Here is a 27,111-nt window from a genome sequence, read left to right on the forward strand (position 1 = left end):
TGCAGCCGCGCACACATATATGCACATACACACACGAAGGTGGATACTTTTAGATCTGGGAGGATTCCGTTCCACCTTCTGAAACCGCTTAAGGAGATAAAAATCAACACACACACACACACACACACACACACACACACACACACACACACACACACACACACACACACATTAAAACCATTAGATATTAGGGTTGAGCATCATGGAAGATCGAGACATTAGAGTAAGAGAGATCAACATACAAAGAGAAAAGCAGAGAACCATGCAGACAAGATACACAGCAGAGATAGACAAGCTGAGAATGCAAATTGCTTGCCAGTCTTTGCCTCAACACACACATCTGAGTACCACGATATGGAATATGAACAGGACATAGCTCAGCAGACATGGGTTAATTGTGTTGAAGAGAGGAGAGAATAGCTCTTTCTGGACGAGGTTCCAATAGTTGTCAATAATTACAATGGATGAGATTGAACGCCAATTCTTGAGAGAAAGAGCAGCTCTCAAACCAGTCCAATTCGCAATGGAAAAGTCAAACCAGTTGAGGTTTGTGATGCTCTCTAAAAATAGCTTTAAAAAAGTATCAAATCCCCAGTCGGATGTGATTGTTGGAGCTCACATGGGTGGATGAAGAGCAGGTTAAATCCGACAAAGTTGGACAAAACCAGATCCATGTGAAGGACTTCTGGTCAGGAAATTAATAGATTGCATTTGGCCTGCAGCATCACCCAGTCATGGCACAGAGTTCCTACAACTTTATCATGAATCAACAAAAATAACTATGCTACTAAATGTCAAAGCTGGGATTGAGCATTCTTGGGCCATTTTAACGGCTCCAAACCATCCAAATTCCGAACTGATCGTGTTTTGACCCAACACGCCTGCGTTACACTTCTGGGTGGACCTTCCACTCACCTTGGGGCAGATCTCTTTGAATCAAGCTCTGATGAACCAAAGAGTATGGTTTCCCAAACCAAACCATGCACGACGGGTTTCCCCAAAAATTAATGCCCCAATCGTTAAAAATGAGTCAAAATTCGCAACGGAATGGAGAAAGTTCAAAAGATGGCAGCACCACAACTATGAGTTATTTTCAGGTTTCTTTTTTTTAATTTGTAACATGTACTATTGTACTAAGCACAGACTCAAACATTCATTAAAAGGAGGACTCTCAACTATTACAGCTCTGGGGCGGTAGTGCAACTGGGGGAACTTATATGAGGAATTGAGAGAAAGATTTGACAGTAGAAGTCAATATCCTAGCTGTGGTCCATCAAGGATAGCCAGTCTGAAGCAGCGTTCCAGCTGAGACAAAAGTCGGAGCAGCCTTAGCGGTGTCCCCGAAGAATTTGACAACAGAAACAACGTAAAACCAGGAGAAGAATATGCTGGAGGTATAATGTGTGAGGTTTGAAAATATGGCTGTGGCCAGAGTCCCAGAAGCCCAGAGAGAAACATCCAATGCATCAAGGGCCTTTGGTGCATTTGACCATGTGCACACGCTGCTGTTATGCTATCGACCTCCCCCAAACTGATAAAACTGTTCCTTGTCACTAATATCTAGCACAATCGTCTCACTTCAGACACCAATGGCCGGGGCCCGCTCGAGGTTCATGGCGAACCACACCACACCTACTCTCGACTCGGCCTCCTCCCACTCACCAATTCCGAGTCACTGAGGGACACCCTCTGTGGTGTTGCCAACGTACAATGAAAAACCCTCAATACAACTCCCGCAACACCAGAATCCATCATTATCTCCTTGGTGGACGATTATAACAGTAAGTTGGGAAAACCTATTCAATTTCCAAATTATCACTTGTGACCCATCTATAGCCAAAAAGCTCAGTAATCCTACACATGTTCCTAAACATGTTCAACTAGAATCCGGGCACTCGGTAGAGCGCATACCTTCGCCGCAGCTACTGTTCTGTACTTGGCATGGGAGTGTATGCGATGTGAAACTTTATGTGAAATGCGATCGATTTTTAAAAATCAGAATTTGAGCAAATCTGTTTCATTCGTCTGTTAATATGCCTCCCCGATTGACAAATCTGCAATTTGAATTTCATTTGAGGTTGAAATGATTGCGGGAGATCGCGTTATAGTGATGACGTCTTGGATGGACATCCTCTTCTTCAGTCGCTCATAACTTTGAGTGAAATACGATCGAGTTAAAAATAGTCAGAATTTGAGCAAATCTGTTTCATTCGTTTGTTAATATGCCTCATCTCTTGACAAATCTGCAATTATAATTTTTTTTGAGGTTGAAATGATCGCGGGAGATCGCGTTATAGTGATGACGTCCTGGATGGACATCTTCTTCTTCAGTCGCTCATAACTTTGAGTGAAATACGATCGAGTTAAAAATGGTCAGAATTTGAGCAAATCTGTTTCCCAAAATCTAATCAAATGTGTCCCGTATAATAACCAATCATCCCACCAAATTTCATGCAATTCGGTTGAATACTTTTTGAGTTATGCGATTAACATACACACACACAGACATACAAATAAATACACAGCGATCAAAACATAACCTTCCGCTTTTGCGAAGGTAATAACAAAAAAAAGAAGGTTTTTTTTTATGCATATGTCAAACCTACATTCATTAAAGCAGCAAACAAGTCCCATTGTCTACTTATTTCGAACGAAAACTACCAGCAGTAACAAAACGTTATTAACTCGATGCATTCATTCATTCATGAAATTCCCTGGCCAAGGGGCATGCAAAAGAAAGCCCCATTGGCAATCCCCAGGGGACATAAAGTCCAGTGATCAAGGGGTCAGAGTGAATACCTCCATAATCAGATCAACCCCAAGCATGGAACACCTTATTTTACACTGTCCTTTTAATACATTATTCAAGTGAGAAATCTAGTAACAAAAATACGAGTGGTCATTGATGCAGAAAATAGAGTTGGAAAAAATAATAAACATTTCGCTATGTTCTTTCAGATTTGATTTGAAAATGTCAATAGCTCTTCTATTATGAGATGTCAGCAGAGATCAGGGATGTCCTACCAGACAGAGAATGTCAAGGAATTATTCACAGGTGATAAATACAGGGTGCTTCATTTAAAAAATTCAACCCACAGTTGTTTGTATAGTTTCTTAATTTCTCATTTAAACAACATGAAACTTGCACGTAAGAATCTTTGTAATATGTAGAATAAAGCAACACAAAAATGAAACTAGTGATTTCAGAAGAGGGTTCACAAAACGTGTTCTAAATGGCTGCCCTGCTGTGGCAGGCACACCATGGATCCTCCTGGTGAAGTCTTCGATAACTCGGATGCATTCCTGAACTGGAATAGCTTTGATGTTGGTGGCAATTGCAATTTTGAGGTCGTCAATAGTCTGAGGTCTCCCCTGGTACACTCCATCCTTCAGGTAACTCCAAAGATAGAAGTGAGGTGGGTTGAGGTCGGGATAATGGGGCGTCCATGCAACACCTGCCCTTCTCGAGATGATTCGATCACTGAATTTCTGTTGTAGCCACTATATCGATCTGCTGGAAGTGTGAGGTGTGGCCCCAACTTGTTGAAACTATTGTACAGCCCTGTCGATGTGGCGTTTCCTCGCTAATGCAAACCAGAACTTCTGGATAACTTTCAAGTACCTTTCAGTGGCTATGGTTACCAATTTCCTTTCTTCATCTTCGAACCAGAAAGGCCCATTGATGCCAGATTTGCTCATCACAAACTGTGCAGTGCATTTCTGGCTACGTACTTTCAAGAACTTTATCAGGAGAACGAGAACCCCAAAACACGTTGTTTTTAGAGTTAACATGACCTCTGAAAAGAAAGTGGTTCTCAACTGGTGGTCCATGGTGAGTTTTTTTTCGGTGGTCCACAGGAACATTGTCCAAAGTCACATGGCGTGAGAAATAAATTTCAAACCAAAATGTTTGTTGTCTACTCTTTTTTATCATCTCAAAAAGGAGGTGGTTCACGAAAAATTTTTGATTGGCATGATGGTCCATGGACTGAAACGAGTTGAGAACAACTGTCTAAAAGAAAGTGGGCCTCTTAAAAGAAACCACACATTAGTCAGAAAATTTGGATCCCTTTGCCTTTTTCCCTGCGACCATTCTTTCAACGTCACACGTAGTTGTTTATCATTGTCTGTTAGTTTTTGCTTCTTGTATGCGATATGGGTTCATTTTAGTTTCTGCTTCAGAATTATTTGTGTACTTGATAAAGATAAGTCCAATTCCTGAGATCGATGACAGCGATTTCTTGGGGTACCTGAAACTTCTTCATTGACCGCTTCAACGTTTTCTTGTGATCTTGCATTCCTTGGACGACCAGACTTTGAGCAATTAAGATTTTGTACTGTCCTGTGGGACTTAAACCTTTTATCAATCGAAAAATAGCAGACTTATCTGGGGTTAATCTGGTCTCGCACTTCTTTCTGAAACGTGTTTGAGTCTTTTTAAAAGAGTTTGTGGCCAAGTAAAACTCCACAATAAAGATATTTTGTTCAATTGTCCATGTCATCTTAAAATTAACAATGACTCTGATGTTTGCAGTTTTACCTCCAAATGATGCTTCATACAAACCTGCAATAGAAAATGCAATATTAAAAATTTATTTAAAATCTGCAATTTAAATTATTTAATTAAATTGCAATAAATAATATATTATAAATATTTATGACCTGTATACATAGACCTGTATGTCTATGTATGTCTATGTGTGTCTGTATCTATGTCTGTGTGTCTATGTGTCTCTCCCTGTGTCTGTCAGTGTGTCTATGTCTGTGTGTGTGTGTGTGTGTGTGTGTGTGTGTGTGTGTGTGTGTGTGTGTGTGTGCACACGCGCGCGCGCCCTCGATCACACACACTCCTGGACAGTTTCCCTATCTCTACATAGACTACATACTTTATATTTCGAATTCCCATTTAGTTATACACAGCGAGATAATAATGGACACACGATGGTGCTATAGTTTTTCTAATTAGCATAACTAATTAATGTGCAACTTTTTGCACTGACGAGTTTTGAATTCTTTATAAGTAATTTTAAACTAAATATATGCAAAATTTCAGCCAGATACCAGAGGTGGGTCACAAAAGTTTAAAAAAAAACACACATTTTGCCTATTCAGCCCACCGTCTAATAAGTTTGTGCAAAAGAAAGAAATTATTGGTGTAAATCATGACAACACAGCAACTCACGTACAGTAATTATCCTCAGTTAAAACAAGCCTGTGCCTCTGCAAGGAAATGTGGTGGGTGAGCGTCGCAAGTCTATCCAGGCTGGTGTATCACATTTGTCGAAACATTATTTATTTATTTGTATGTAGCCTGTGGCTGCTTGGCTGCATCATTTTCAGGGGGTGCAGTTGTGCCACTGATGCAATGCCCCCTTACCAGCTAGCTGGTGCTCACTTTGCTGACCTCGGATGAATGACAGGCTGAATCGACCCACCTAGTGTTAATTCAACGGCACAACAGGAGTTTGAAGTCGAGACCCGAGGATCTTAAGCAAGCCAACACCTTAACTGTTAAGCCAACAACAGGCTTGTTGAAAAATGATCCCTGGTGATTACTTGCAATTCAATCACAAGATGTTGTTAAGGAATTTGTGCTCAGATAAAAAGCATTTTACTCATCATGACTGCGAAATATTCACATCCCAGCATTCCTACCTGTGTAGATTACATTAAGGAATTTTGTTGAGTATTTGTTTACACTGACCCACTCCTTTCGAAAGATACAATGAGGTAAAAAAAACAAAAACATTCACAATATAAATGCAAATGAATATCTGAAGGACCTGCATCCCTGAGAGCACTGCACCAGTAAATAAAATTTTATTCAATTCCAACCTCATGAAATCCAGAATTCATGAAAAAACAAATACTTCGCTCCATATGTTTTCTCACTATTCTTCTTTTCTCCAGGAAGAGCAAAACAGAGGAAAACCGAATTGGGAGCATTTGGATGAAGATCTGCACGTTCTCGTGACGGTCGAGGACACGCAGAATCGCGCGTCTCTGCGCCTTGCTCTTGCAACCAGTGAAGTTCGAAAGCTTCTTGTTCCAGCTGTGAGTAACCCACATTCGTTAACACACTCAATTTCTCGCTTACTATCTACCTCCTAGATAATTCTCTCGGTACGTAGCTGGAAATGACCCTCCTTACTCTGTTTTTCACCTAATTCCTTTCTTCACTTCTTCATCTTGTTTTTGCACACTTGATTCATCAAATGTAGTAAGTGATTTATTTTATTGCACCAACGTTTTGTGTCATGATATTTATCATCATCTCTCAAATGAGTGTTATACATGTATACTAGGAATTTTACATTTTTCTGATGGTTTGAATCAAAATACAACATGTTGCACTTCACAAACAACCAATCACTGGGAATGACCAACGAGCCATGGCCTAAATTCCCAGACACTCATCCAGCTTCATCAGTGGCAGCGGTTTCGATAAAGCTGCCGCAATTCTAACCTATTGACCTGCAGCTGTGGTTTACACAAGTCAAAGCCCAATTCGACACCCGAAACATTACTACTGAGTTGACATGATTCAAAAATATTGTTGGCTCCAATTGGCACCAGAGTATGTGATGGAAGTGAGAAATATTTTACTGCAACCTCCGCCGGACGCGGAGTACACGACTTTGAAGGTTGAAGGCCACGCTCCTAAAGAGTATGGCTCCTCCTGAGCACTGCCACCTTCCACAACTCCTTACAGCCGAGGATTTAGGAGATCGAAGATCCACATAACTACTGTGTCATATGCAGGAGCTTCTTGGTGACCGCCACGTCAACTTCAACAACTCCTTACAGCCGAGGATTTAGGAGATCGAAGATCCACAGAACTACTGCGTCATATGCAAGAGCTTCTCGGTGACCGCCATGCTAACTTCAACTCCTTACAGCCGAGGATTTAGGAGATTGAAGATCCACATAACTACTGCGTCATATGCAAGAGCTTCTCGGTGACCGCCATGCTAACTTCAACAACTCCTTACAGCCGAGGATTTAGGAGATCGAAGATCCACATAACTACTGCGTCATATGCAGGAGCTTCTTGGTGACCGCCACGTCAACTTCTACCAGTCGCTACTTCGTGAGTTGTTCTTCCAATGTTTACCACCGCTTGTCTAGCTTATCATCTCATTGACACCATTACACCGACTGTGGCTAATGTGACACCTTCACCACAGCAGGTTACATGGTTACAATCTGAAATGGCAGACCTTAAGAAGCTCGTCCTGGAGTCGAGCCCATATCCAACACCAGTCGTGCCCATATCCATGCAACCCTTGTAGGGACAGAGATAAATGCCATACCTTGTGCTAATGTTTGCCTTCACCTTCCTTCCGTAAACGCTCCAGATTGGTGTCAGTACCACGTGACCTTCACTGCTAATTATCGTTAGTGTACAGCACCATACTCCTCCCTTGTCGCTCTGCCATTTGGAACCAAAAACGCTCACTTCGCCACTTCCATAAGCAGAGTGTTTGGAGATCAAGGCAGGGTGCCAGACTGTACTAAATACTCAAGATATGTCCAGAGAGACGTCCCTATCTCACCTGTGATATTGAGGGCTTCCATCTATTGTTGGGAAAGTAGAAGCAGCATATCCAAGGTAGAATGGCCAGCTCTGAAACTGAACTGATGATCTGAGTTCAGGTCGTTGAATAAAAGGAAGGATTTGATGTCAACTGTGATGATATATTCCATGACCTTGCTTATAATTGGAAGCAAACTAAAAGACCTGCAGTTAAAAGGATCCGTTTTGGCACCATATTTACCACGCAAAGCGAAAAGCAGAGTTAAGCAATTGGTTGATGACTGTCCTCTGTCCGTCTGTCCTTCTGATCAGTTTATGATCATTACTTTATGATCGAACAACAACTTATTTAAATTGAATGTTATATTTTGAACATGAATCGGAACATGATCAGGAAGACAATTTTCTCATTTTACCATAATTTGGCTTTGAATTTGTGACGAGTTAAACGTTATTTTACTCTGTCTGCATGCCTGGCAAGCAAAGAAAATTGAAAATCATTCCAAATAGGAAATTTACTGTTTTTAAGGACGTTATGAAGGACACCAACAACAGGCATGAATAACTAATATAAGTTGGCGGGCACAAGGGACAATAATTCCGCGCACCAGTGGGTGGCGCGAGCGTCCAGGCGGGGAACGAAAGCGCATGCCCCGCCTTTCGACCGATCGGCCACGCCCGGGGACAATACGTGGCCTCGGGACATATATGCGGGCTCTAAGCTCGAGCCCGCCCAGTGCTGAAGTGCGAGCTCTTAATAAAGACTCTTTGTTTGTACCAACGCGTTGTGGCCTACCTCTGGCAATCGAGTCGTGTGTGCACAGCACCACACTGGTGACCGCGATTGGTTCAGCCGTTGCTGACCCCCGAATGCGCCATGGCTACCAACGCCGTCAAACTCCCCGAGTTTTGGGAAGCGCAAGCCGACGTCTGGTTTGTGCAGGCCGAAGCTCAATTTCAGCTCCGAGGCATCACGGCGGACGAGACCCGGTACTACCACATGGTCGCCGACCTCGGGCCCGGCACTGCCGCCCGAGTCGTGTCCATCCTTCGGCGCCCGCCGGGCGACAACAAGTACGAGGCGCTCAAACGTCTCCTCCTCGCCACGTTCGGGCTCACGGAGATCAAACGGGCCGACCGCCTCCTGGACCTTCCCGCCCTCGGCGACACACGACCATCCGTCCGGATGGATTTCATGCTGTCGCTGCTTGGAGACCAGCGCCCGGATTTCTTGTTCCGCGCACTTTTCCTCCGCCAGCTACCTGCACAGGTGCGCCTCGCGCTGGCCGGTTCCAAACTAACGAAACCCCGCGCCCTGGCTGGAGAGGCCGACAAGTATTTCGCGGCCTGCGACACGCGGTCGGTGTACGGTGCTGCCGTAGTGGCTCCCGGTGCGGAGGCTCCAGCGCCCCCTGCTTCCCTCGTGGCCGCTGCTACGCCCCGCCCACTACCGCCGCCGCCACCGCCGCCGACACGGCCGCCGCAAACCTGGTGCTACTACCATGCCAGGTTCGGCCGCAAGGCTAAAACGTGCCGCCCGCCGTGTTCTTTTGACAGGTCGGGAAACGACCGGCGCTCACTTGCGGCCATGAGCGTCGGCCATTCCGGCAGCCTCCTGTTCATCACGGACACCTTGTCCGGGCGCCGTTTGCTTTGCGACACAGGAGCGCAGGTAAGCGTCCTCCCCGCCTCCACGTCCGACAAGCAAGCCGCGGGCCGGGGCCCCGCTTTGCTTGCCGCCAACGGTACACCCATCCGCACATTCGGGAAGCTTTGCCTCTCACTGTGGTTCGGAGGGCAGCGCTTTCAATGGTCATTCATGACCGCCAGCGTGCCAATGGCCCTGCTGGGCGCGGACTTCCTATGTGCGCATGGGCTGTTGGTCGACGTGAAGCGCAGACATTTCGTCTAGGCCGAAACCTTCAGCTCGCTCGCTTGTTCGCTGAGCGGCTCGTTGAGCGGCTCGTTGAGCGGCTCACTGAGCGGCTCACCGAGCGGCTTGCCAAGCGGCTTGCTGGAAGGTTCCGTCCCGGCGAGTTTAGTTTGCACGCTTCCGGCAGCGGACGACTTTACCCACCTCCTAGCCAGTTTCCCGGCCCTCACGCGTCCCACCTTCTCAGCGGTGGCCGTTAAACACGGGGTGGAGCACCATATACCCACGGTCGGGCCGCCGGTCTACGCCCGGGCACGCCAACTCGAACCCACGAAGCTCGCCATGGCGAAAGCGGAGTTCGCCACGCTGGAGCGGCTGGGGATCGTACGGCGCTCCAACAGCGCTTGGGCTTCTCCTCTGCACATTGTGCCGAAGTCCGGCGGGGGATGGCGGCCGTGCGGGGACTACCGCCGGCTCAATGATGCCACCACCCCCGAACGCTACCCGGTCCCGCATATCCAGGACTTTTCCGCCCGGTTGGCAAACACGACAGTGTTTTCCAAGGTGGACCCCATCCGGGGCTACCACCAGGTCCCCGTACAACCAGGCGATGTCCCGAAGACGGCCGTCATCACCCCTTTCGGCCTCTTCGAGTTCCTGCGAATGCCTTTCGGGTTGAAGAATGCGGCCCAGGCGTTCCAACGGCTTATGGACAGCGTCTTGCGCGACTTACCTTTCCTCTTTGTCTACCTGGACGACATCCTAGTCGCGAGCGCGCCCCGGGAGGAGCACCTGCTCCACCTCCGCACGCTTTTCGAACGCCTGGGCCAGCATGGCCTGATCATCAACCCCGCCAAGTCGCCGAAACGCCACCATCGACTTCTTGGGGCACTGCATCACCAGGCACGGGGCCGTCCCTTTACCGGCCAAGGTAGAGGTGGTCCGGGATTTCCCGCGACCCCGCACGATCAAGGGGCTCCAGGAGTTCCTGGGCATGGTAAATATTTACCACTGCTTCGTGCCCCACGTCGCCCAGCCCCTCCGCCCCCTGCACGAGGCCCTCCGGGGCAAGCCGGGCAAAGGTGACATCGCCTGGTCGGAGCCGATGGCCGCGGCGTTTGCGGGCGCAAAGCTGGCCCTGGCCAACGCCACCATGCTGGCGCACCCGGCGCCCGATGCGCCGATCGCCCTCACCACCGACGCGTCGGACTACGCGGTGGGCGCGGTGCACGAGCAGTGGGTGCGTGGTGCTTGGCAACCGCTGGCGTTTTTTAGCCGGCAGCTTCGCCCGCACGAACGCCGCTAGAGCACCTTCGACCGCGAGCTGCTCGGGCTCCACCTGGCGGTCCGACACTTCCGCCATCTGCTGGAGGGCCGCCCGTTCACGGCTTTCGTCGACCACAAGCCCCTTGTGTTCGCGATGGCCAAGGTCGCCGAGCCATGGTCGGCACGGCAGCAGCGTCACCTCTCTGCCGTGTCCGAGTATACGACGGACATCCGTCACGTGGCGGGTAAAGACAACCCGGTGGCGGATTGCCTTTCCCGGTCCGTCGCGCACGCGGTCCACCTCGGGATCGACTATGCCCGGATGGCGGAGGACCAGACCGCCGACCCCGGCGTCCAGGCCTTGCGGACCGCCGTCACGGGCCTCCGCGTCACCGAGGTGCCGTTCGACGCCGCTGGCGCGGCCCTCCTGTGCGACGTCTCCCTCGGCCGGCCTCGCCCCATCGTGCCCGCAGGTTGGCAGCGCCCAGTGTTCGACGCCATCCACGGCCTGTCCCACCCGGGCACGAAGGCCTCCCAGAAGCTCGTCGCGGCGAAGTTCGTCTGGCATGGCCTCAGGAAGGACGTCCGCGACTGGGCCAGGACGTGCCTCGCATGCCAGCGCGCAAAGGTCCACCGCCACACCCAGGCCCCGTTGGCCCCGTTTGCGGTGCCCAAGCGTCGGTTCGACCACGTGCACGTCGACTTGGTGGGACCTCTGCCCCCCTCGCGGGGGTTCACCCACCTCCTCACCATGGTGGACCGCACCACATGGTGGCCGGAGGCCGTCCCATTGGCGGCGACGTCTGCAGCTGATGTGGCGGAAGCCTTCATCGCCACTTGGGTTGCCCGGTTCGGTGCCCCCTCGGACATCTCGTCCGACCGCGGCCCCCAGTTCACCTCGGAGCTCTGGGCCGCGGTGGCGCAAGGGCTCGGCGTAAAACTACACCGCACCACGGCCTACCACCCCCAGGCCAATGGCCTGTGCGAGCGCTTTCAGCGCTCGAAGAAGGCCGCGCTCCGGGCCAGCTTCTGCGACGGCAGCTGGGCCGACAGGCTCCCCTGGGTCCTGCTGGGCCTCAGGACGGCGCCCAAGGACGACCTGCGCGCGTCCTCGGCGGAGCTGGTCTTCAGGCAACCACTGCGGGTACCGGGTGAACTTTATCCCCGACTCCACGGCTCCTTGGTCCGCGGCGCAACAGTGCTCCGCCCTTCAGGAGACCGCCCGGATGTTCGCCCCGGTGCCGACGGCACACCACGGTTGCCCGTCTTCCCACGTCGCCCCGGAGCTTCGCACGGCGGAGTACGTCTTCGTCCGGCACGACGCCCACCGGGCACTGCTACGGCCCCCGTACGACGGGCCCTTCCGCATGCTGGAGACCGGGGACAAATATTTCACCATCGACATCGGCGGTGCCCCGGATCGCATCTCCGTGGACCGCCTCAAGCCGGCCCACCTCGATCTGGACCACCCCCCGCAAGCAGCTCTGCCTCCGCGTCGAGGCCGCCCCCCGGCGGTCGGACCCCCGGCACCCCCCAGCCCCGCCGTCCCGCTACCCCCCAGCCCTGCACGCATCGCCAGGGGGCGTTTCGGCCGGGTCATCCGGCTTCCCCGCAAACTCACCCTTCAGGTGCGCGGGAATTCTGGGGGGGCGCGTGTGGCGGGCACAAGGGACAATAATTCCGTGCACCAGTGGGTGGCGCAAGCGTCCAGGCGGGGAACGAAAGCGTATGCCCCGCCTTTCGACCGATCGGCCACGCCCGGGGACAAGGCGTGGCCTCGGGACATATATGCGGGCTCTAAGCTCGAGCCCGCCCAGTGCTGAAGTGTGAGCTCTTAATAAAGACTCTTTGTTTGTACCAATGCGTTGTGGCCTACCTCTCTGGCAATTGAGTCGTGTGTGCACAGCACCACAATAACATGTTAGACAGAGTGGTGTTATAGACGCTGGGTAAAACGGTGGTGAAACACAGAATTAATTTATTTTTATGCCTTTAAACCTCTCTAAACCTTTATTTAAATTGAATTATATGCTTGAACACTGTAGAACACAAATCACCTTCATAATACTTCCAATAGTGCTGAGGCCGATGTCGGAACTAGCAATCGGGACAAGCAAATATCGGCTATTTTCGGTAATCTGCATCGACAGATTGGATACAGTGTACAGTTTCGATGACCGATTGCAGTTGGACTGTACTCTATACAACCCACAAACATTGAGTAGCTTTTGCCCTTGATTAGAGCCAATTTCAATAAACAAATTTAAAAACAAAGTTGCATTATAGACATTTAAAAGAGATGTGCGTTAACATTACTATTTATATAAACAGCTCGCAATCATAGACATAGTGTGAGGTTCGTAAATTTGTCGAACATGTTAATGAGGAGAACGGCTCGGAAATTGCATATTATCGAATTTGCTTTAACTTCCTAACTCACAATGAGAAACAACATACAGTACCTTTAAAAATTGCACCCGATTCATGTAAACCAACCTATTGCTTTAGAAACAGGTGCGAGTACAATGAAAAACGCGCTCGCTCCTATACCGTATACTTCCTGACTTCCTGGCAGAGTACGTCATGACGTTGTGGCGGACACGAAAGCCCACTGGCGTGGTGACATCATTCCGCGCACCAAGTGGGCGGCGGCCACGCCCAAGAGAGAGGCGTGGCCTCAAGATATACACGGGGCGCGCAGCCCGGAGCAGCTAAGTGCTGCAGTTTGAGTACTTTCAATAAAGACTCTTTTATGAACCGCGTTGTCCGCTTGCTCCTTGCGTAAGCATTAGCGCGCGCAGCATCGCGCTTTATGTGGTGACCTCGACGTTGGATCTGCCGTAGCGATCCTTCCGAACACGACGCCATTGCAATGGCAAACAACAACGCAATGTCGATTAAACTTCCCGAATTTTGGGAGGCCCAGGCCGAAGTCTGGTTCGTCCAAGCCGAAGCCCAATTTCAGCTTCGGCGCCTCACCGGCGACGACATGCGCTACTGCCACGTCGTCGCCTCCCTCGTGCCCGGCACGGCCGCTCGAGTTGTGTCCGTCCTTCGCCACCCACCGGACGGCCACAAGTACGAGGCACTCAAGCGGCTACTCCTAGCCACGTTCGGCCTCACGGACGACGCACGGGCCGACCGCCTCCTGGATCTCCCCGAGCTCGGCGACACGCGCCCATCGGTCCGAATGGACCATATGCTGTCACTGTTGGGCGACGAAGCCCCCGGTTCTCTATTCCGGGCGCTTTTCCGTCGCCAACTTCCAGCGCAGGTTCGCCTCGCGTTGGCCGGGACCGTGCTAACGGAACCTCGAGCATTGGCAGCCGAGGCGGACAGGTACTTCGCGGCTTCGGATACGCGGGCGAGAGTCGGTGCGGCCGTCACGGACCTCGAGGCTGATGCTGCTGATGATGCTGATCCACAGCATCAGCTTACACAGCATACGCAGCATGCTGATACGCACCTCGTGACCGCCGCCACGCCCCGCCCAACGCCGCGGTGAAAACCGCCACCGCGGGGAAAACCGCCAACTCCACCGGCCTGGCGGAGCCAGCCGCACACCTCCAGCTCCACCACCTGGTGCTGGTTCCACGCCAAGTTCGGCCACGAGGCTCGGCAGTGTCATCCGCCATGCTCCTTCAACAGGTCGGGAAACGCCCGGGCCGGCGCTCAATAGTGGCGATGAGCGCCGGCCGTTCGAGCAGCCTGCTGTTCATAACGGACACCTTATCCGGGCGCCGTTACCTGTGCGACACGGGAGCGCAGGTGAGTGTCGTTCCCGCCGGTACGTCAGACAAGCACGCCGCGGGCGGGGGCCCCGCGCTGCTTGCCGCGAACGGGACGCCCATCCGTACGTACGGAAAACGCTGCCTCTCTCTGCGGTTCGGAGGGCAGGTTTCCCGATGGATGTTTGTCACCGCCGACGTGCCCATGGCACTGCTTGCCACGGACTTCCTGTGCGCTAATGGGCTCCTGGTCGACGTAAAGCGCAGACGTCTTGTCCAGGCCGAGACGTTCAGCTCGCTTGCTTGTGCGCTGCCCAGCTCGTCGAGCAGCTCAACGAGCGGCTCGCCGAACGGCTTGCCAAGCGGCTTGCCGAACGGTTCGGTTCCGGCCACGTTGATCTGTACGCTTCCAGCAGCGGACGAATTCACCCGCCTCCTCGCCGGCTTCCCGGCCCTCACGCGGCCCACCTTCTCTGCGGGGGCCGTCAAGCACGGGGTGGCCCATCACATCCCCACCGTCGGGCCACCGGTCTACGCCCGGGCACGCCGCCTCGAGCCGACGAAGCTGGCGGTGGCAAAAGCGGCGTTCGCTACCCTGGAGCGACTCGGCATCGTTCGGCGCTCGGAGAGTGCTTGGGCGTCGCCGCTGCACATCGTGCCGAAGCCCGGCGGGGGATGGCGACCGTGCGGGGACTATCGCCATCTCAATGACGCCACCACTCCCGACCGCTACCCCGTCCCCCACATTCAGGACTTTTCCACCCGTTTGGCGGGCATGTCCTTCTTCTCGAAGGTGGACCTCATACCACCGGGCATGTCCTAACATCAGGTCCCCGTCAGGCCGGAGGACGTCCCGAAGACGGCGGTCATCACGCCATTCGGACTCTTTGAGTTCCTGCGGATGCCCTTTGGTCTGAAGAATGCGGCTCAGGCATTCCAGCGACTGATGGACAGCGTCCTGCGCGACTTGGATTTTGTCTACGTCTACCTGGACGATATCCTCGTCGCCAGCGCGTCCCGCGAAGAGCACCTACGCCACCTCCGCATGCTCTTCGAACGCCTGGGCCAGCATGGCCTGATTGTGAACCCCGCAAAGTGCCGGTTCGGCGTCGCTGTAATCGATTTTCGGGGGCACCGTGTCACAAGGCACGGAGCCGTCCCCCTGCCGGCCAAGGTGGAGGCGGTGAAGGGGTTTCCGCGCCCCCGCACGATCAGAGGGCTGCAGGAGTTCCTGGGCATGGTGAACTTTTACCATCGGTTAGTGCCCCGTATCGCCCAGCTCCTGCGCCCCCTGCACGAAGCTCTCCGAGGTAAGCCGGGCAAAGGCGACGTTATCTGGACCGAGCAGATGGACACGGCGTTCACGGGCGCGAAGCTCGCCTTGGCTAACGCCACCATGCTCGCGCACCCGGCGCCCGATGCACCGATCGCCCTCACCACCGACGCCTCGGACTACGCGGTGGGCGCGGTGCACGAGCAATGGGTGCGTGGAGCTTGGCAACCGCTGGCGTTCTTTAGCCGGCAGCTTCGCCCGCCCGAACGCCGTTACAGTACCTTCGAACGCGAGTTGCTCGGGCTTCACTTGGCGGTCAGGCACTTCCGCCATCTGCTCGAGGGCCGTGCGTTCACGGCCTTCGTCGACCACAAGCCGCTGATCTTCGCGATGGGCAAGGTCACCGAGCCGTGGTCGGCCCGGCAGCAGCGTCACCTCTCGGCCGTGTCCGAGTACACGACGGACATCCGGCACATCGCGGGGAAGGACAACCCGGTGGCGGATTGCCTTTCCCGGGCCGTCGCCCACGCAGTCCACCTCGGCATCGACTATGCCCGGATGGCAGCGGACCAGGCCGCTGACCCCGATGTCCAGGCCTTGCGGACCGCCGTCACGGGCCTCCGCGTCACCGAGGTGCCGCTCGACGGCGCGGGCGCGGCCCTCTTGTGCGACGTCTCCCTTGGGCGGCCTCGCCCCATCGTGCCCACGGGCTGGCAGCGCCAGGTGTTTGACGCCATCCACGGCCTGTCCCACCCGGGCGTGAGGGCCTCCCAAAGGTTGATCGCCGACAAGTTCGTCTGGCATGGCCTCCGGAAGGCCGTCCGCGGCTGGGCCAGGAAGTGCCTCGCGTGCCAGCGCGCCAAGGTGCACCGGCACACCCAGGCCCCGTTGGCCCCGTTCACGGTGCCGGAACGCCGGTTTGACCACGTCCACATGGACCTGGTGGGACCTCTGCCTCCCTCGTGGGGTTTCACCCACGTCCTCACCATGGTGGACCGCACCACCCGGTGGCCGGAGGCCATGCCCTTGGCGTCGACGACGGCGGCAGACGTCGCGCAGGCTTTCATCGCCACCTGGGTCGCCCGGTTCGGCGCCCCCTCAGACATCTCGTCCGACCGCGGCCCCCAGTTCACCTCGGAGCTCTGGGGGGCGGTCGCGCAGGGGCTCGGGGTCCGGCTGCACCGAACCACGGCCTACCACCCCCAGGCTAACGGCCTGTGTGAGCGATTTCACCGCTCATTGAAGGCCGCGCTCCAGGCCCCCCTCCGCGACGGCGGCTGGGTCGACAGGCTCCCCTGGGTCCTGCTGGGCCTCCGGACGGCGCCCAAGGAGGACCTGCGCGCATCCGCGGCGGAGTTGGTCTTCGGGCAACCGCTGCGGGTGCCGGGCGAGTTCCTCCCCGACGCCACGGCACCATGGTCCGCGGCACAGCAGCGCTCCGCTCTGCAAGAGACCGCCCAGAGGTTCGCCCCGGTGCCAACGGCATGCCACGGGCACCCACCGACGCACGTCGCCCCGGAGCTTCGCACGGCGGAGTACGTCTTCGTCCGCCACGATGCCCACCGGACACCACTGCGGCCCCCGTACGACGGGCCTTTCCGCGTGCTGGAGACCGGGGCGAAGCACTTCACACTGGACATCGGCGGTACTCCTGACCGAGTTTCTGTAGACCGCCTCAAGCCGGCCCACCTCGACATGGACCATCCACCGCCAGTGGCCCGACCCCCGCGTCGGGGCCGCCCCCCTGCGGGCGGACCCCCGGCACCGCCCAGCCCCGCCGCCACGCCGCCCCCCGGTCCTACACCCATCCCAGGGGCAGCCAGAGGCATCCCACCTGGCATCCCTGCACCCCAGACGCCGCCGATCGCCAGGGGGCGCTTCTGCCGGGTCATCCGTTTGCCCCGCAAACTGGCCCTCCAGGTGCGCGGGAATTCTGGGGGGGCGCGTGTGGCGGACACGAAAGCCCACTGGCGTGGTGACATCATTCCGCGCACCAAGTGGGCGGCGGCCACGCCCAAGAGAGAGGCGTGGCCTCAAGATATACACGGGGCGCGCAGCCCGGAGCAGCTAAGTGCTGCAGTTTGAGTACTTTCAATAAAGACTCTTTTATGAACCGCGTTGTCCGCTTGCTCCTTGCGTAAGCATTAGCGTGCGCAGCATCGCGCTTTAACGTCATACATTCCAGGTGTGCATTGTCTGTTTAAAAAATGTCTGTTAAATTATTTTTTTCATATTTTTAAGGTGGACGAGCAGTATTCTGGTTCCCCCAGCAAAATGGGGCACATTTTACATGCAGTTTGTAAGATAACTGCTTTATTCGTCACACCATGTGCTGTGGCGTGCTCTCGTCAGATCTCACGTGATCCCAAGGCACATGGTGTTCACAAAACATGGAATCAAACACACAAGGAGCTCTATTTGTTTCTCTGTAATTATGTTTACTTCGATTTTAACCTCTTGCTCCTCTTCTGTTATCTTCGTTATTTCCCAGCACACCCTCACGAGTTCCCCCTCTAACGCCACCTTATCCGTTTCCATTTTACATTCCATCATGTTTATATGTTCACTCATTGCCCATTCTTTAACCTCCATTACTTCGCCCATCTCTTTCATCGTCTGTCACCTTAGCATGCCGTGTTGTACACTCCCTCTTTATGGTTCCCAGTTCCTCCTTGATTTCACTTTGGACATTTTAAAATCATTTTATTGCGTCGGTATTTTCCTGAATGTGTTTGTTTAATTCATTCTGTCCTACCATGAGTCCTTCCACCCCATTCCTGAGTCCTTCCACCTTCTTCACATTCTCTATCTCTCCCACCAATCTGGCTTCACTCTGTTGCCACTTTTTCCGGACACCATGTCGGAACAGCCACCATTTCCTTGCCCATCACGTCCATTTCTGTACCCATCACTTGCATTTTGCCTTTCATTCTTTCTCTCATCAAATCCATTCCTGATTTGAACGGGGCCATAAACAGCCCCATATTGAGCGGTACTGGCACACTGCCCTATGGCGGTCCATGGATACTTGTTTCCTTGTTTCGGTTCTTCTCACGCTGGTACTCAGCTCTGGTCTCCTTGACCGTCCGGGGGCGTCAAAGGTCCCGCGGCCCTGCGTGGGGAAAACACGCGTTGGCGCGAAGTTGCGTTCACCTTTTTCGGTGAACGGCCAGCAGCCAACAAGAAGTGAACAGGCCAGAGCTCCTCCCACGTCGCTCTCGTTCGGCTGCACCGAGCTCCGACCGTCCCAAACTTCCCAGGTGCACACGGCACGAAGCACAGCCATCACGAAGCCAGCACTGAGGAGAGGAAATTGCGTCCGTCTTTCGTGTAGCCCGGAACAGAGAGAGAAGTGCGACTGCATGCGATTGAAGCCAGGACCAAGAGTGCGTCCGCTCGCAATCAAACCCAGCGCAAGAGAGAGCGAAAATGGCGGGACATGTCCTTTTTGTCCCCGGCGCTAGAATGTTCTCTCTTTCTGACATTACCCGGATTCCAATCGTGCCGCGCCATCGCATCGCTCTATGGCCATCCTGACAAATCGTTCCTCTCGGGGCGGGGGCCTCACGGCCTGTCTTGCTGCCCCTTGAGATAACTCGGCTGGGTGGTGTTAGTGGTAGAATGTCCGCATCCGGTCAGCGGTTATGTGGTTTAATTTAGGTGCTGTTTGCATGGCTGGTGTTGTAAGTGTCATAAGGAACAAAGGGGAAACCACAGAGGCAACTACACACAGGGAATCTACCCTCATACTCTAACTAATTAGCATCGCTCCACCCCTTGCATGGAGACAAATATACACTTACGGGACATCCGGGCCGACTTAGTTACAGGAAGGTTTCTTCTTCTTTGTGACATCGGGGCACACTACCCTATACAATCCTACCTGGCCTAAGGTATTCCATTGCTACCTCCACAAACGTAACAATATATTGTCGTGTCGACCCTGGAGTGAACACCTCAGGGTGAAGGATGGTCAAAAACGAGCTTTACTCCAAGGTGTATAAGCAGAAGCTGGCAGGATTATCTCTTTGGGTGCGTGCTGGGGAGGACCCGAGGCCTTACCTGAATGGGAGGCCACGACGGGAGTTTATTCCTTACCCCACAAACGAATAAACGAACAAGACAGGCATGACAAAGAAATGCAATCAATATGTTATTTCTTTAAATCTTTTATTGTTTAAAATGTTTAAATAAATCTTTAAAATAATTTTTTTAATGTTTAAATCTTTCTTTAAAAGGAAAGGTGAGGTTAACTAAAAGTTCTAAATGAGGGTCCCTCCACAAGGTTTCAAAGACACGGACAAGAGAAAAATAACAAAAATAAATGTTCAGTGTCGTGCAGCCACTTAGCTCCGGTCTCAACGAGGGTTTGGTGTGGTTCACAGGTCCCGCGTCGCTGTGCTGGAAAACACGTGTTGCGTCGCTGTGCTGGAAAACACGTGTTGGCGCAAAGTCCCATCCACAGCCCGCCGCCGTTGCGAGGCAAACAAGCAAGAGCTCCTCCCTTGGTCCTTCTCGTTCGGCTGCACCGAGCTCCAACCATCTCTTAGGCATACCCCGCACGAAGCGCAGCACGATCTCAACCTCCATCATTGGCGACCAGGCAAGAATAGACGAAGAGCAAGCGACCAGGCAAGAGAGACCGCCCGACCAAAACCAGAACAAAAAGAGAGCGATTCAGGCGAAACCTTCCTGGTTATCCTTTCCAACCTGAGCTGCCTGACATCACATCAGCAATCGCCGAGCGCGGTTGAATCACCCCATCGTTCCTCAACCACTTACAAAGCTCGGGGTGTGGTTTCCTTTCACACACGTCATCGAGGCAGAGCTTAGTCCTTCATCGAGAAGGTTTGTGTGACGTCGGTTGTAGAAGGGGCGGGGTTTAGACCTCTTTCAGTTTAGACCCTATCGGGCAGCTGTGGAGTTTTTGCTAGCCCTACCGGTGTTGTGGGTGAATGGAGCATTTGTGCCATGGCTTTTTCATGAATATAAAAACGAAGGGCAAAATTACACAAGGCCTTTACACACAGGGGAATTATTACCCATAAGCCCGACCGAAATAACACAACTCCACTACTCCGTGCGAGACACATAAACGCTCTTACCCGGACAGTCAGCCTAACTTAATTTACATCGAGGTGGGTTATTCTTCTTTGTGACACTCGGAGCATACTAATCTACACATTACAAACTTCATTAAGGTATTTCATCCACACCCCAAAAATATAACTATATATATATATATATATATATATATATATACATACACACATACATACATACATATATAAGGATGAAAGTGATGAAACATTGAGGAATGATGAAAGTGACTGGTTGAGAAGAGTGATGGAAATGAATGTAGAAGGAAGTAGAGGACGGGGAAGACCGAGAAAGACTTGGCCAAAGATGGTGGAAGAAGAATTGCGGGCAAGGGGGTTAACAAGGGGAGATGCAGAAAATAGGGCAAAATGGAGAAGATGGTCATGGGGACCGCAAGGCTAACCCCCGCTCTAGCAGGGAAAATGGCCTTAAAATGCATGTTGTTGTTGTTGTTGGTGAGGCGAGCTCAGCCAAGCGTCGTTACTGAGGAACAGGCTTATTTTAGCTGAGGATAATGACTGTACCTGAGATGCTGTGTTGTCATGATTTACACCAATCATAATACAAACAATTATTTTGCACAAATGTATTTGTTTTGTTTGTGATATTACATTGTTATAGGCAATGTAGGTTGAAGATTCAGGTTGAATGTTTTTTTCTCAAGAAAGAACCCCTCAGCACATACATAGGGGAGGGGTGGGTGCAGACTGGAAGTTTGGGACGATTACACCTCACCACCACGTCATTTAAAACACCTCACCACCAAGTAATTCAAAACACCTCACAGCCATAAAACACGTAATGTAAACACCTCACAGCCACAAAATTAAAAACACCTCACCACCACGTCATTTAAAAACACCTCACCACCACATAATTCAAAATACCTCACCACCACATAATTCAAAATACCTCACCACCACATAATTCAAAATACCTCACCACCAACGAATTTAAAACACCTCACCACCACATAATTAAAGACACCTCACCACCACGTAATTATAAATACCACACCACCACGTAATTCAAAACACCTCACCACCATGTGATTTAAAAACACCACCACCACATATTTCAAAATACCTCACCACCACGTGATTCAAAATACCTCACCACCACGTGATTCAAAACCACCACAACGTCATTAAAAACACTTCACAACCACGGAAACAAAAGTTTGAGGGAGTCGTTAAGTGACAACACAGACACTGCCCAGATGTGTAGATATATAAATAAATGACTGTACCCGAGTTGCCGTTTTGTCATGGTTAAACCAATCATAATTCAAACAATTATTTTGCACAAATGTATTTGTAATATACGTGATATCACATTTTATAAACAATTGAACTTGAAAACTTAAGTTGAAAAAAAAATACCCTTAGGACATACCGATGGGAGAGATATGTGCATACCAGAAGTTAGGTACGATTTCACAAAAGTTTGAGAAAGTAGTTCAGTGACAAGGCAAGACAACACAACACAAGACAACACAAGACAGACACTGCACAGATATATATATAGATATATACACATACATATATATATATATACATATAAATAAATAAAGGAGGAGTGTCTGTGTGTGTGTGTGTGTGTGTGTGTGTGTGTGTGTGTGTGTGTGTGTGTGTGTGTGTGTGTGTGTGTGTGTGTGTGTGTGTGTGTGTGTCTGTCTGGATGTCCGCTTATAACTCAAGAACTACACATCGGAGAAAAGTTTTAGACACAGATTCGGAATCAGCATAAAATTCCGGTGGTTATAGGCTACTTTTAATTTTAATATCAATGGTTTAAAAAACCGGGCCAGCTGCAATTCCATGGTGTAGTTTGTGGCGGCGCTATTGCCCCTTTCCGATCCCATGACGCATTGCGGTTCCGATTCGCGATGAGGTCTATGCGCTATCACTGACACTTTTCCACCTTTTCCATACCTTTTAATCAGATTTACCTTATCGTCCATCGTAACCACATTACGCTTGGAAACACTAGCATTACCCTTCTTCAGACCCATGGCTAACACAGACACAGTAAAGGAATACTGTACGTCGCCTCTGTTTTGAATGAGAATCAGCAGTTGCGCGTACATACAGTATACTGTACGTACATATTTATATATTTCTAATGTGCTTTTTATTGTATTTTTAATTGTTTTTTAGCTTCTTTTACTGTTACTGTATGGACTATGTTATTTATTTTAAATATATATTTAAGGAAAACAAATGTTTTCACGTCCGTAGGAGTGACGTAATGTCCCACATAATGACGTTCGCTGCCCGGTCATGAAAGACATTATGATTCTCTTGCCAAAGTGACATGAAGATCAGGCAGTAAACCTCCCAACTGAGTTTCTCAACAGTCGTCAGCCTCAAGGACTCCCAACACACAGGTTGATTCTCAAGGTGGGAGCACCAATCATGCTTCTAAGGAATCTTGATCCACCAAAGCTGTGTAATGGAACACGATTGACAATCCAGCAAATGATGCCGCATGTCCTCGAGGCAACCATCCTCTCAGGACAATACAGAGGAGAGAAAGTATTCATTCCAAGGACACCACTTATTCCACCTGACCTTCCATTCTCCTTCAAGAGGATTCAGTTCCCCATCAGGCAATGTTTTGCTATGTCCATCAACAGGGCGCAGGGGCAATCAATGAAGGTTGTAGGCCTGAACTTCACAGAACAAGTTTGCCCATGGCCAGCTGTACGTGGGCTGCTAGAGGGTTGGAAAACCAAGCAATCTTTATGTCTTGGCACCAAGTAAGAAAACCAGAAATGTTGTATACCCAGAGGTTTTGAGAAATTGAAAATTGAAAAAACGTCATGTCGGAAATGTACTGTGATATTGCTCTAAAATATACATGTTCTTTTCATCATATATTTGTATTATTCTTATTCAACCCGGGTGAAGCCGGGCACCTCAGCTAGTAATAAATATATATGTATACATATATGCAGTCATGTGAAAAAGTAAGTACACCCCATGTAAAGTTTTGACTTTTTCAACATATTTCAACATACAGCTATTTGATCTTCATTTCAACAATATTGATAGATAAAGGAGATATAATATAACAAATATCATGAAACATTTACATCTTGTAGTCCATTGTATAATTTAAATAAACATTAATGCAAATTTTGAATGTGGAAAAAGTAAGTACACCACGACATTTATCATGACTTCAAATACCTAAAATTAGAATCAGGTGCACCAGCTCAGGTGCAAACTAGAATCCGGGCACTCGGTAGAGCGCATACCTTCGCCGCAGCTACTGTTCTGTACTTGGCATGGGAGTGTATGCGATGTGAAACTTTATGTGAAATGCGATCGATTTTTAAAAATCAGAATTTGAGCAAATCTGTTTCATTCGTCTGTTAATATGCCTCCCCGATTGACAAATCTGCAATTTGAATTTCATTTGAGGTTGAAATGATCGCGGGAGATTGCGTTATAGTGATGACGTCCTGGATGGACATCTTCTTCTTCAGTCGCGCATAACTTTGAGTGAAATACGATCGAGTTAAAAATAGTCAGAATTTGAGCAAATCTGTTTCATTCGTTTGTTAATATGCCTCATCTATTGTCAAATCTGCAATTATAATTTTTTTTGAGGTTGAAATGATCGCGGGAGATCGCGTTATAGTGATGACGTCCTGGATGGACATCTTCTTCTTCAGTCGCTCATAACTTTGAGTGAAATACGATCGAGTTAAAAATAGTCAGAATTTGAGCAAATCTGTTTCCCAAAATCTAATCAAATGTGTCCCGTATAATAACCAATCATCCCACCAAATTTCATGCAATTCGGTTGAATACTTTTTGAGTTATGCGATTAACATACACACACACAGACATACAAATAAATACACAGCGATCAAAACATAACCTTCCGCTTTTGCGAAGGTAATGATTGGAACATCGTTGGAGAGGATCTTGGAGGAACCTGTCTTATTTAAAGCTCAAACATTTACTTTGGTTTGCTCTTTGTTGTTGAAGTGTGTGGCGTCACCATGCCTAGATCAAAAGAGCTCTCTGAGGCCTTCAGAAAGAAGGTTATAGATGCCTACGAGTCTGGGAAGGGATTTAAAAAGATCTCCAAACAATTTGAAATCAATCATTCGACTGTCCGGAAGATCATCTACAAGTGGAGAAGATTCCAAACAACTGCCAACTTGTTCAGGCCAGGCCGCCCCAGCAAGTTCAGCCCGAGAGCAGACCGCAAGATGCTGAAAGAGGTCTCTAAGAACCCCAGAATGTCATCACGGGACCTACAGGTAGCTCTTGCCACTGTTGAGGTCAAAGTGCACGAGTCTACCATTAGAAAGAGTCTGCACAAATTTGATCTCCATGAGAGGTGTGCCAGGAGGAAACCTTTGCTGTCCAGAAAGAACATCAGGGCAAGACTAAAGTTTGCCAATGAACACCTAGGCAAAGACCAGCTCTTCTGGAACAATGTGCTCTGGACAGATGAGTCAAATGTTGAGCTATTTGGCCACAGTACCAGAAGACATGTTTGGCGAAAACCAAAGACAGCATTTGACCACAAGAACCTGATACCAACTGTAAAGCATGGTGGTGGAAATATTATGGTTTGGGGCAGCTTTGCTGCATCAGGGCCTGGGCAGCTCCCCATCATAGAATCCACTATGAATTCTTCATTGTACCAGAGGGTGCTTGAGGATAATGTGAGGCCATCTGTCGGAAAGTTGAAGCTCAACCGAAGGTGGACCTTGCAACATGACAATGACCCTAAACATACCAGTAAATCCACCAAGGAATGGCTGAAAAGAAAGAAATGGAGGGTTCTGGAATGGCCAAGTCAAAGCCCGGATCTAAATCCCATCGAGATGTTGTGGGGGATTTGAAACGAGCTGTGCATGCAGGAAACCCCTCAAACATCACACAGCTGAAAGAATTCTGCATGGAGGAGTGGGCAAAAATTTCTGCCTGTCGATGTCAGAGACTGGTAGACAGTTGTAAGAAACGCCTACTTGAGGTTGCTTCTGCCAAAGGGGGCAATACCTCCTATTAGAGCTAAGGGTGTACTTACTTTTTCCACATGCCAAATTTGCATTTATGTTTATGTAATTTATACAGTGGACTACAAAATGTAAATGTTTCATGATATTTGTTATATTATATCACCTTTATCTATCAATATTGTTGAAATGAAGATCAAATAGCTGCATGTTGAAATATGTTGAAACAGTCAAAACTTTACATGGGGTGTACTTACTTTTTCACATGACTGTATATATGTATATATCTATATCTATATATATATCTATATCTATCTATCTATATATATATTGTTGCGGATCTCTCGAAGCCCGTCCACGTGACAAAGGGGGGATTAAACCCCTTTTTCCCCTTGGGTCTTCGTGTCCACGAGGCTGAATCGCCACTTCCGCCGCGAACGTGGAAAAGGGTATCGGGTCGACGCCGCACGTACCTTTGACCCACGCTGCCACAGAAATGGGGACCCGCCCTCGCACAAGCCACACTAATCGAGTACGCCCGAGCGGTGTGCGTATCACGTGACTCGTGCCGTTACTTTTATGGAACCCGATTCAAGCGTGTCTATTCGTACTATGCTAGGCCAATGGATGGAGAGGACGGGAACGGTCAAACCAGAGGAAGAACACAATCTATATAAATAAAACACAGTTTGTATGTGTGTGTGTGTGTGTGTGTGTGTGTGTGTGTGTGTGTGTGTGTGTGTGTGTGTGTGTGTGTGTGTGTGTGTGTGTGTATGTGTGTGTGTGTATGTTACCGATAGACTCCTAAACGGAGAGGCTCACGTACTTGATATTTGGCATAGACATGGCCATTGAGCCTGGGAAGGACATGGCCTACCTAAAAATATTTGATGAGATCCATATTTTTTATTCATATTTACCTCAGTGCATTTCAGCGAGGAACATTACACATGGAATCTCAGCCTGTGCCAGAGCAGCTCGCTGATTCGCTCAGAGCGATCACGTGATGGTCCATCCTCACTGCCAGACCACTGAGCGGAAAATATACAGAATGACCATTGCCATTCACACCACACAGGTGGAGATGCAGCTACCGGGCGCCTGCAGCTGTCAGGGTTGGCACTCAATGCTGGGCGATGGTGATTTCCGTCATGCGTTTGCCCGTAATTCAGAGCGAAAAGCGATTGCGTTTTTTCACCTTTTGTGCGATGGTTTTTTTTGTGTCGATTTTTGTCGATTTTGTGCGATATGAATTAAACGTCTTTGAAACAGCTGTGAAACGTCTTTCCATAACCCTTCCGCAACCGATTCGAGCCGTTTATTGCCGCACAAAATGGCATTTTAACAGTT

At 50.3% G+C, this 27,111-nt stretch overlaps 1 protein-coding gene across 10 annotated transcripts in view; it reads left to right on the plus strand.

The window, feature by feature from the left end:
- The window catches only part of LOC137420835 (protein quaking-B), a 142,110-nt gene that overhangs the window by 70,783 nt on the left and 44,216 nt on the right, over positions 1 to 27,111 (plus strand). For all 10 annotated transcript variants that reach the window (XM_078772257.1, XM_068106225.2, XM_068106266.2 and 7 more), the window contains one exon: positions 5,911 to 6,054. In XM_078772257.1, coding sequence (XP_078628383.1) covers positions 5,911 to 6,054 — 144 coding nt within the window. The remainder of the gene's footprint in view (positions 1 to 5,910; positions 6,055 to 27,111) is intronic.

This window comes from Myxine glutinosa, chromosome 2, assembly GCF_964187855.1.
Source record: "Myxine glutinosa chromosome 2, kmMyxGlut1.1, whole genome shotgun sequence".
Lineage (NCBI taxonomy): Eukaryota > Metazoa > Chordata > Myxini > Myxiniformes > Myxinidae > Myxine > Myxine glutinosa.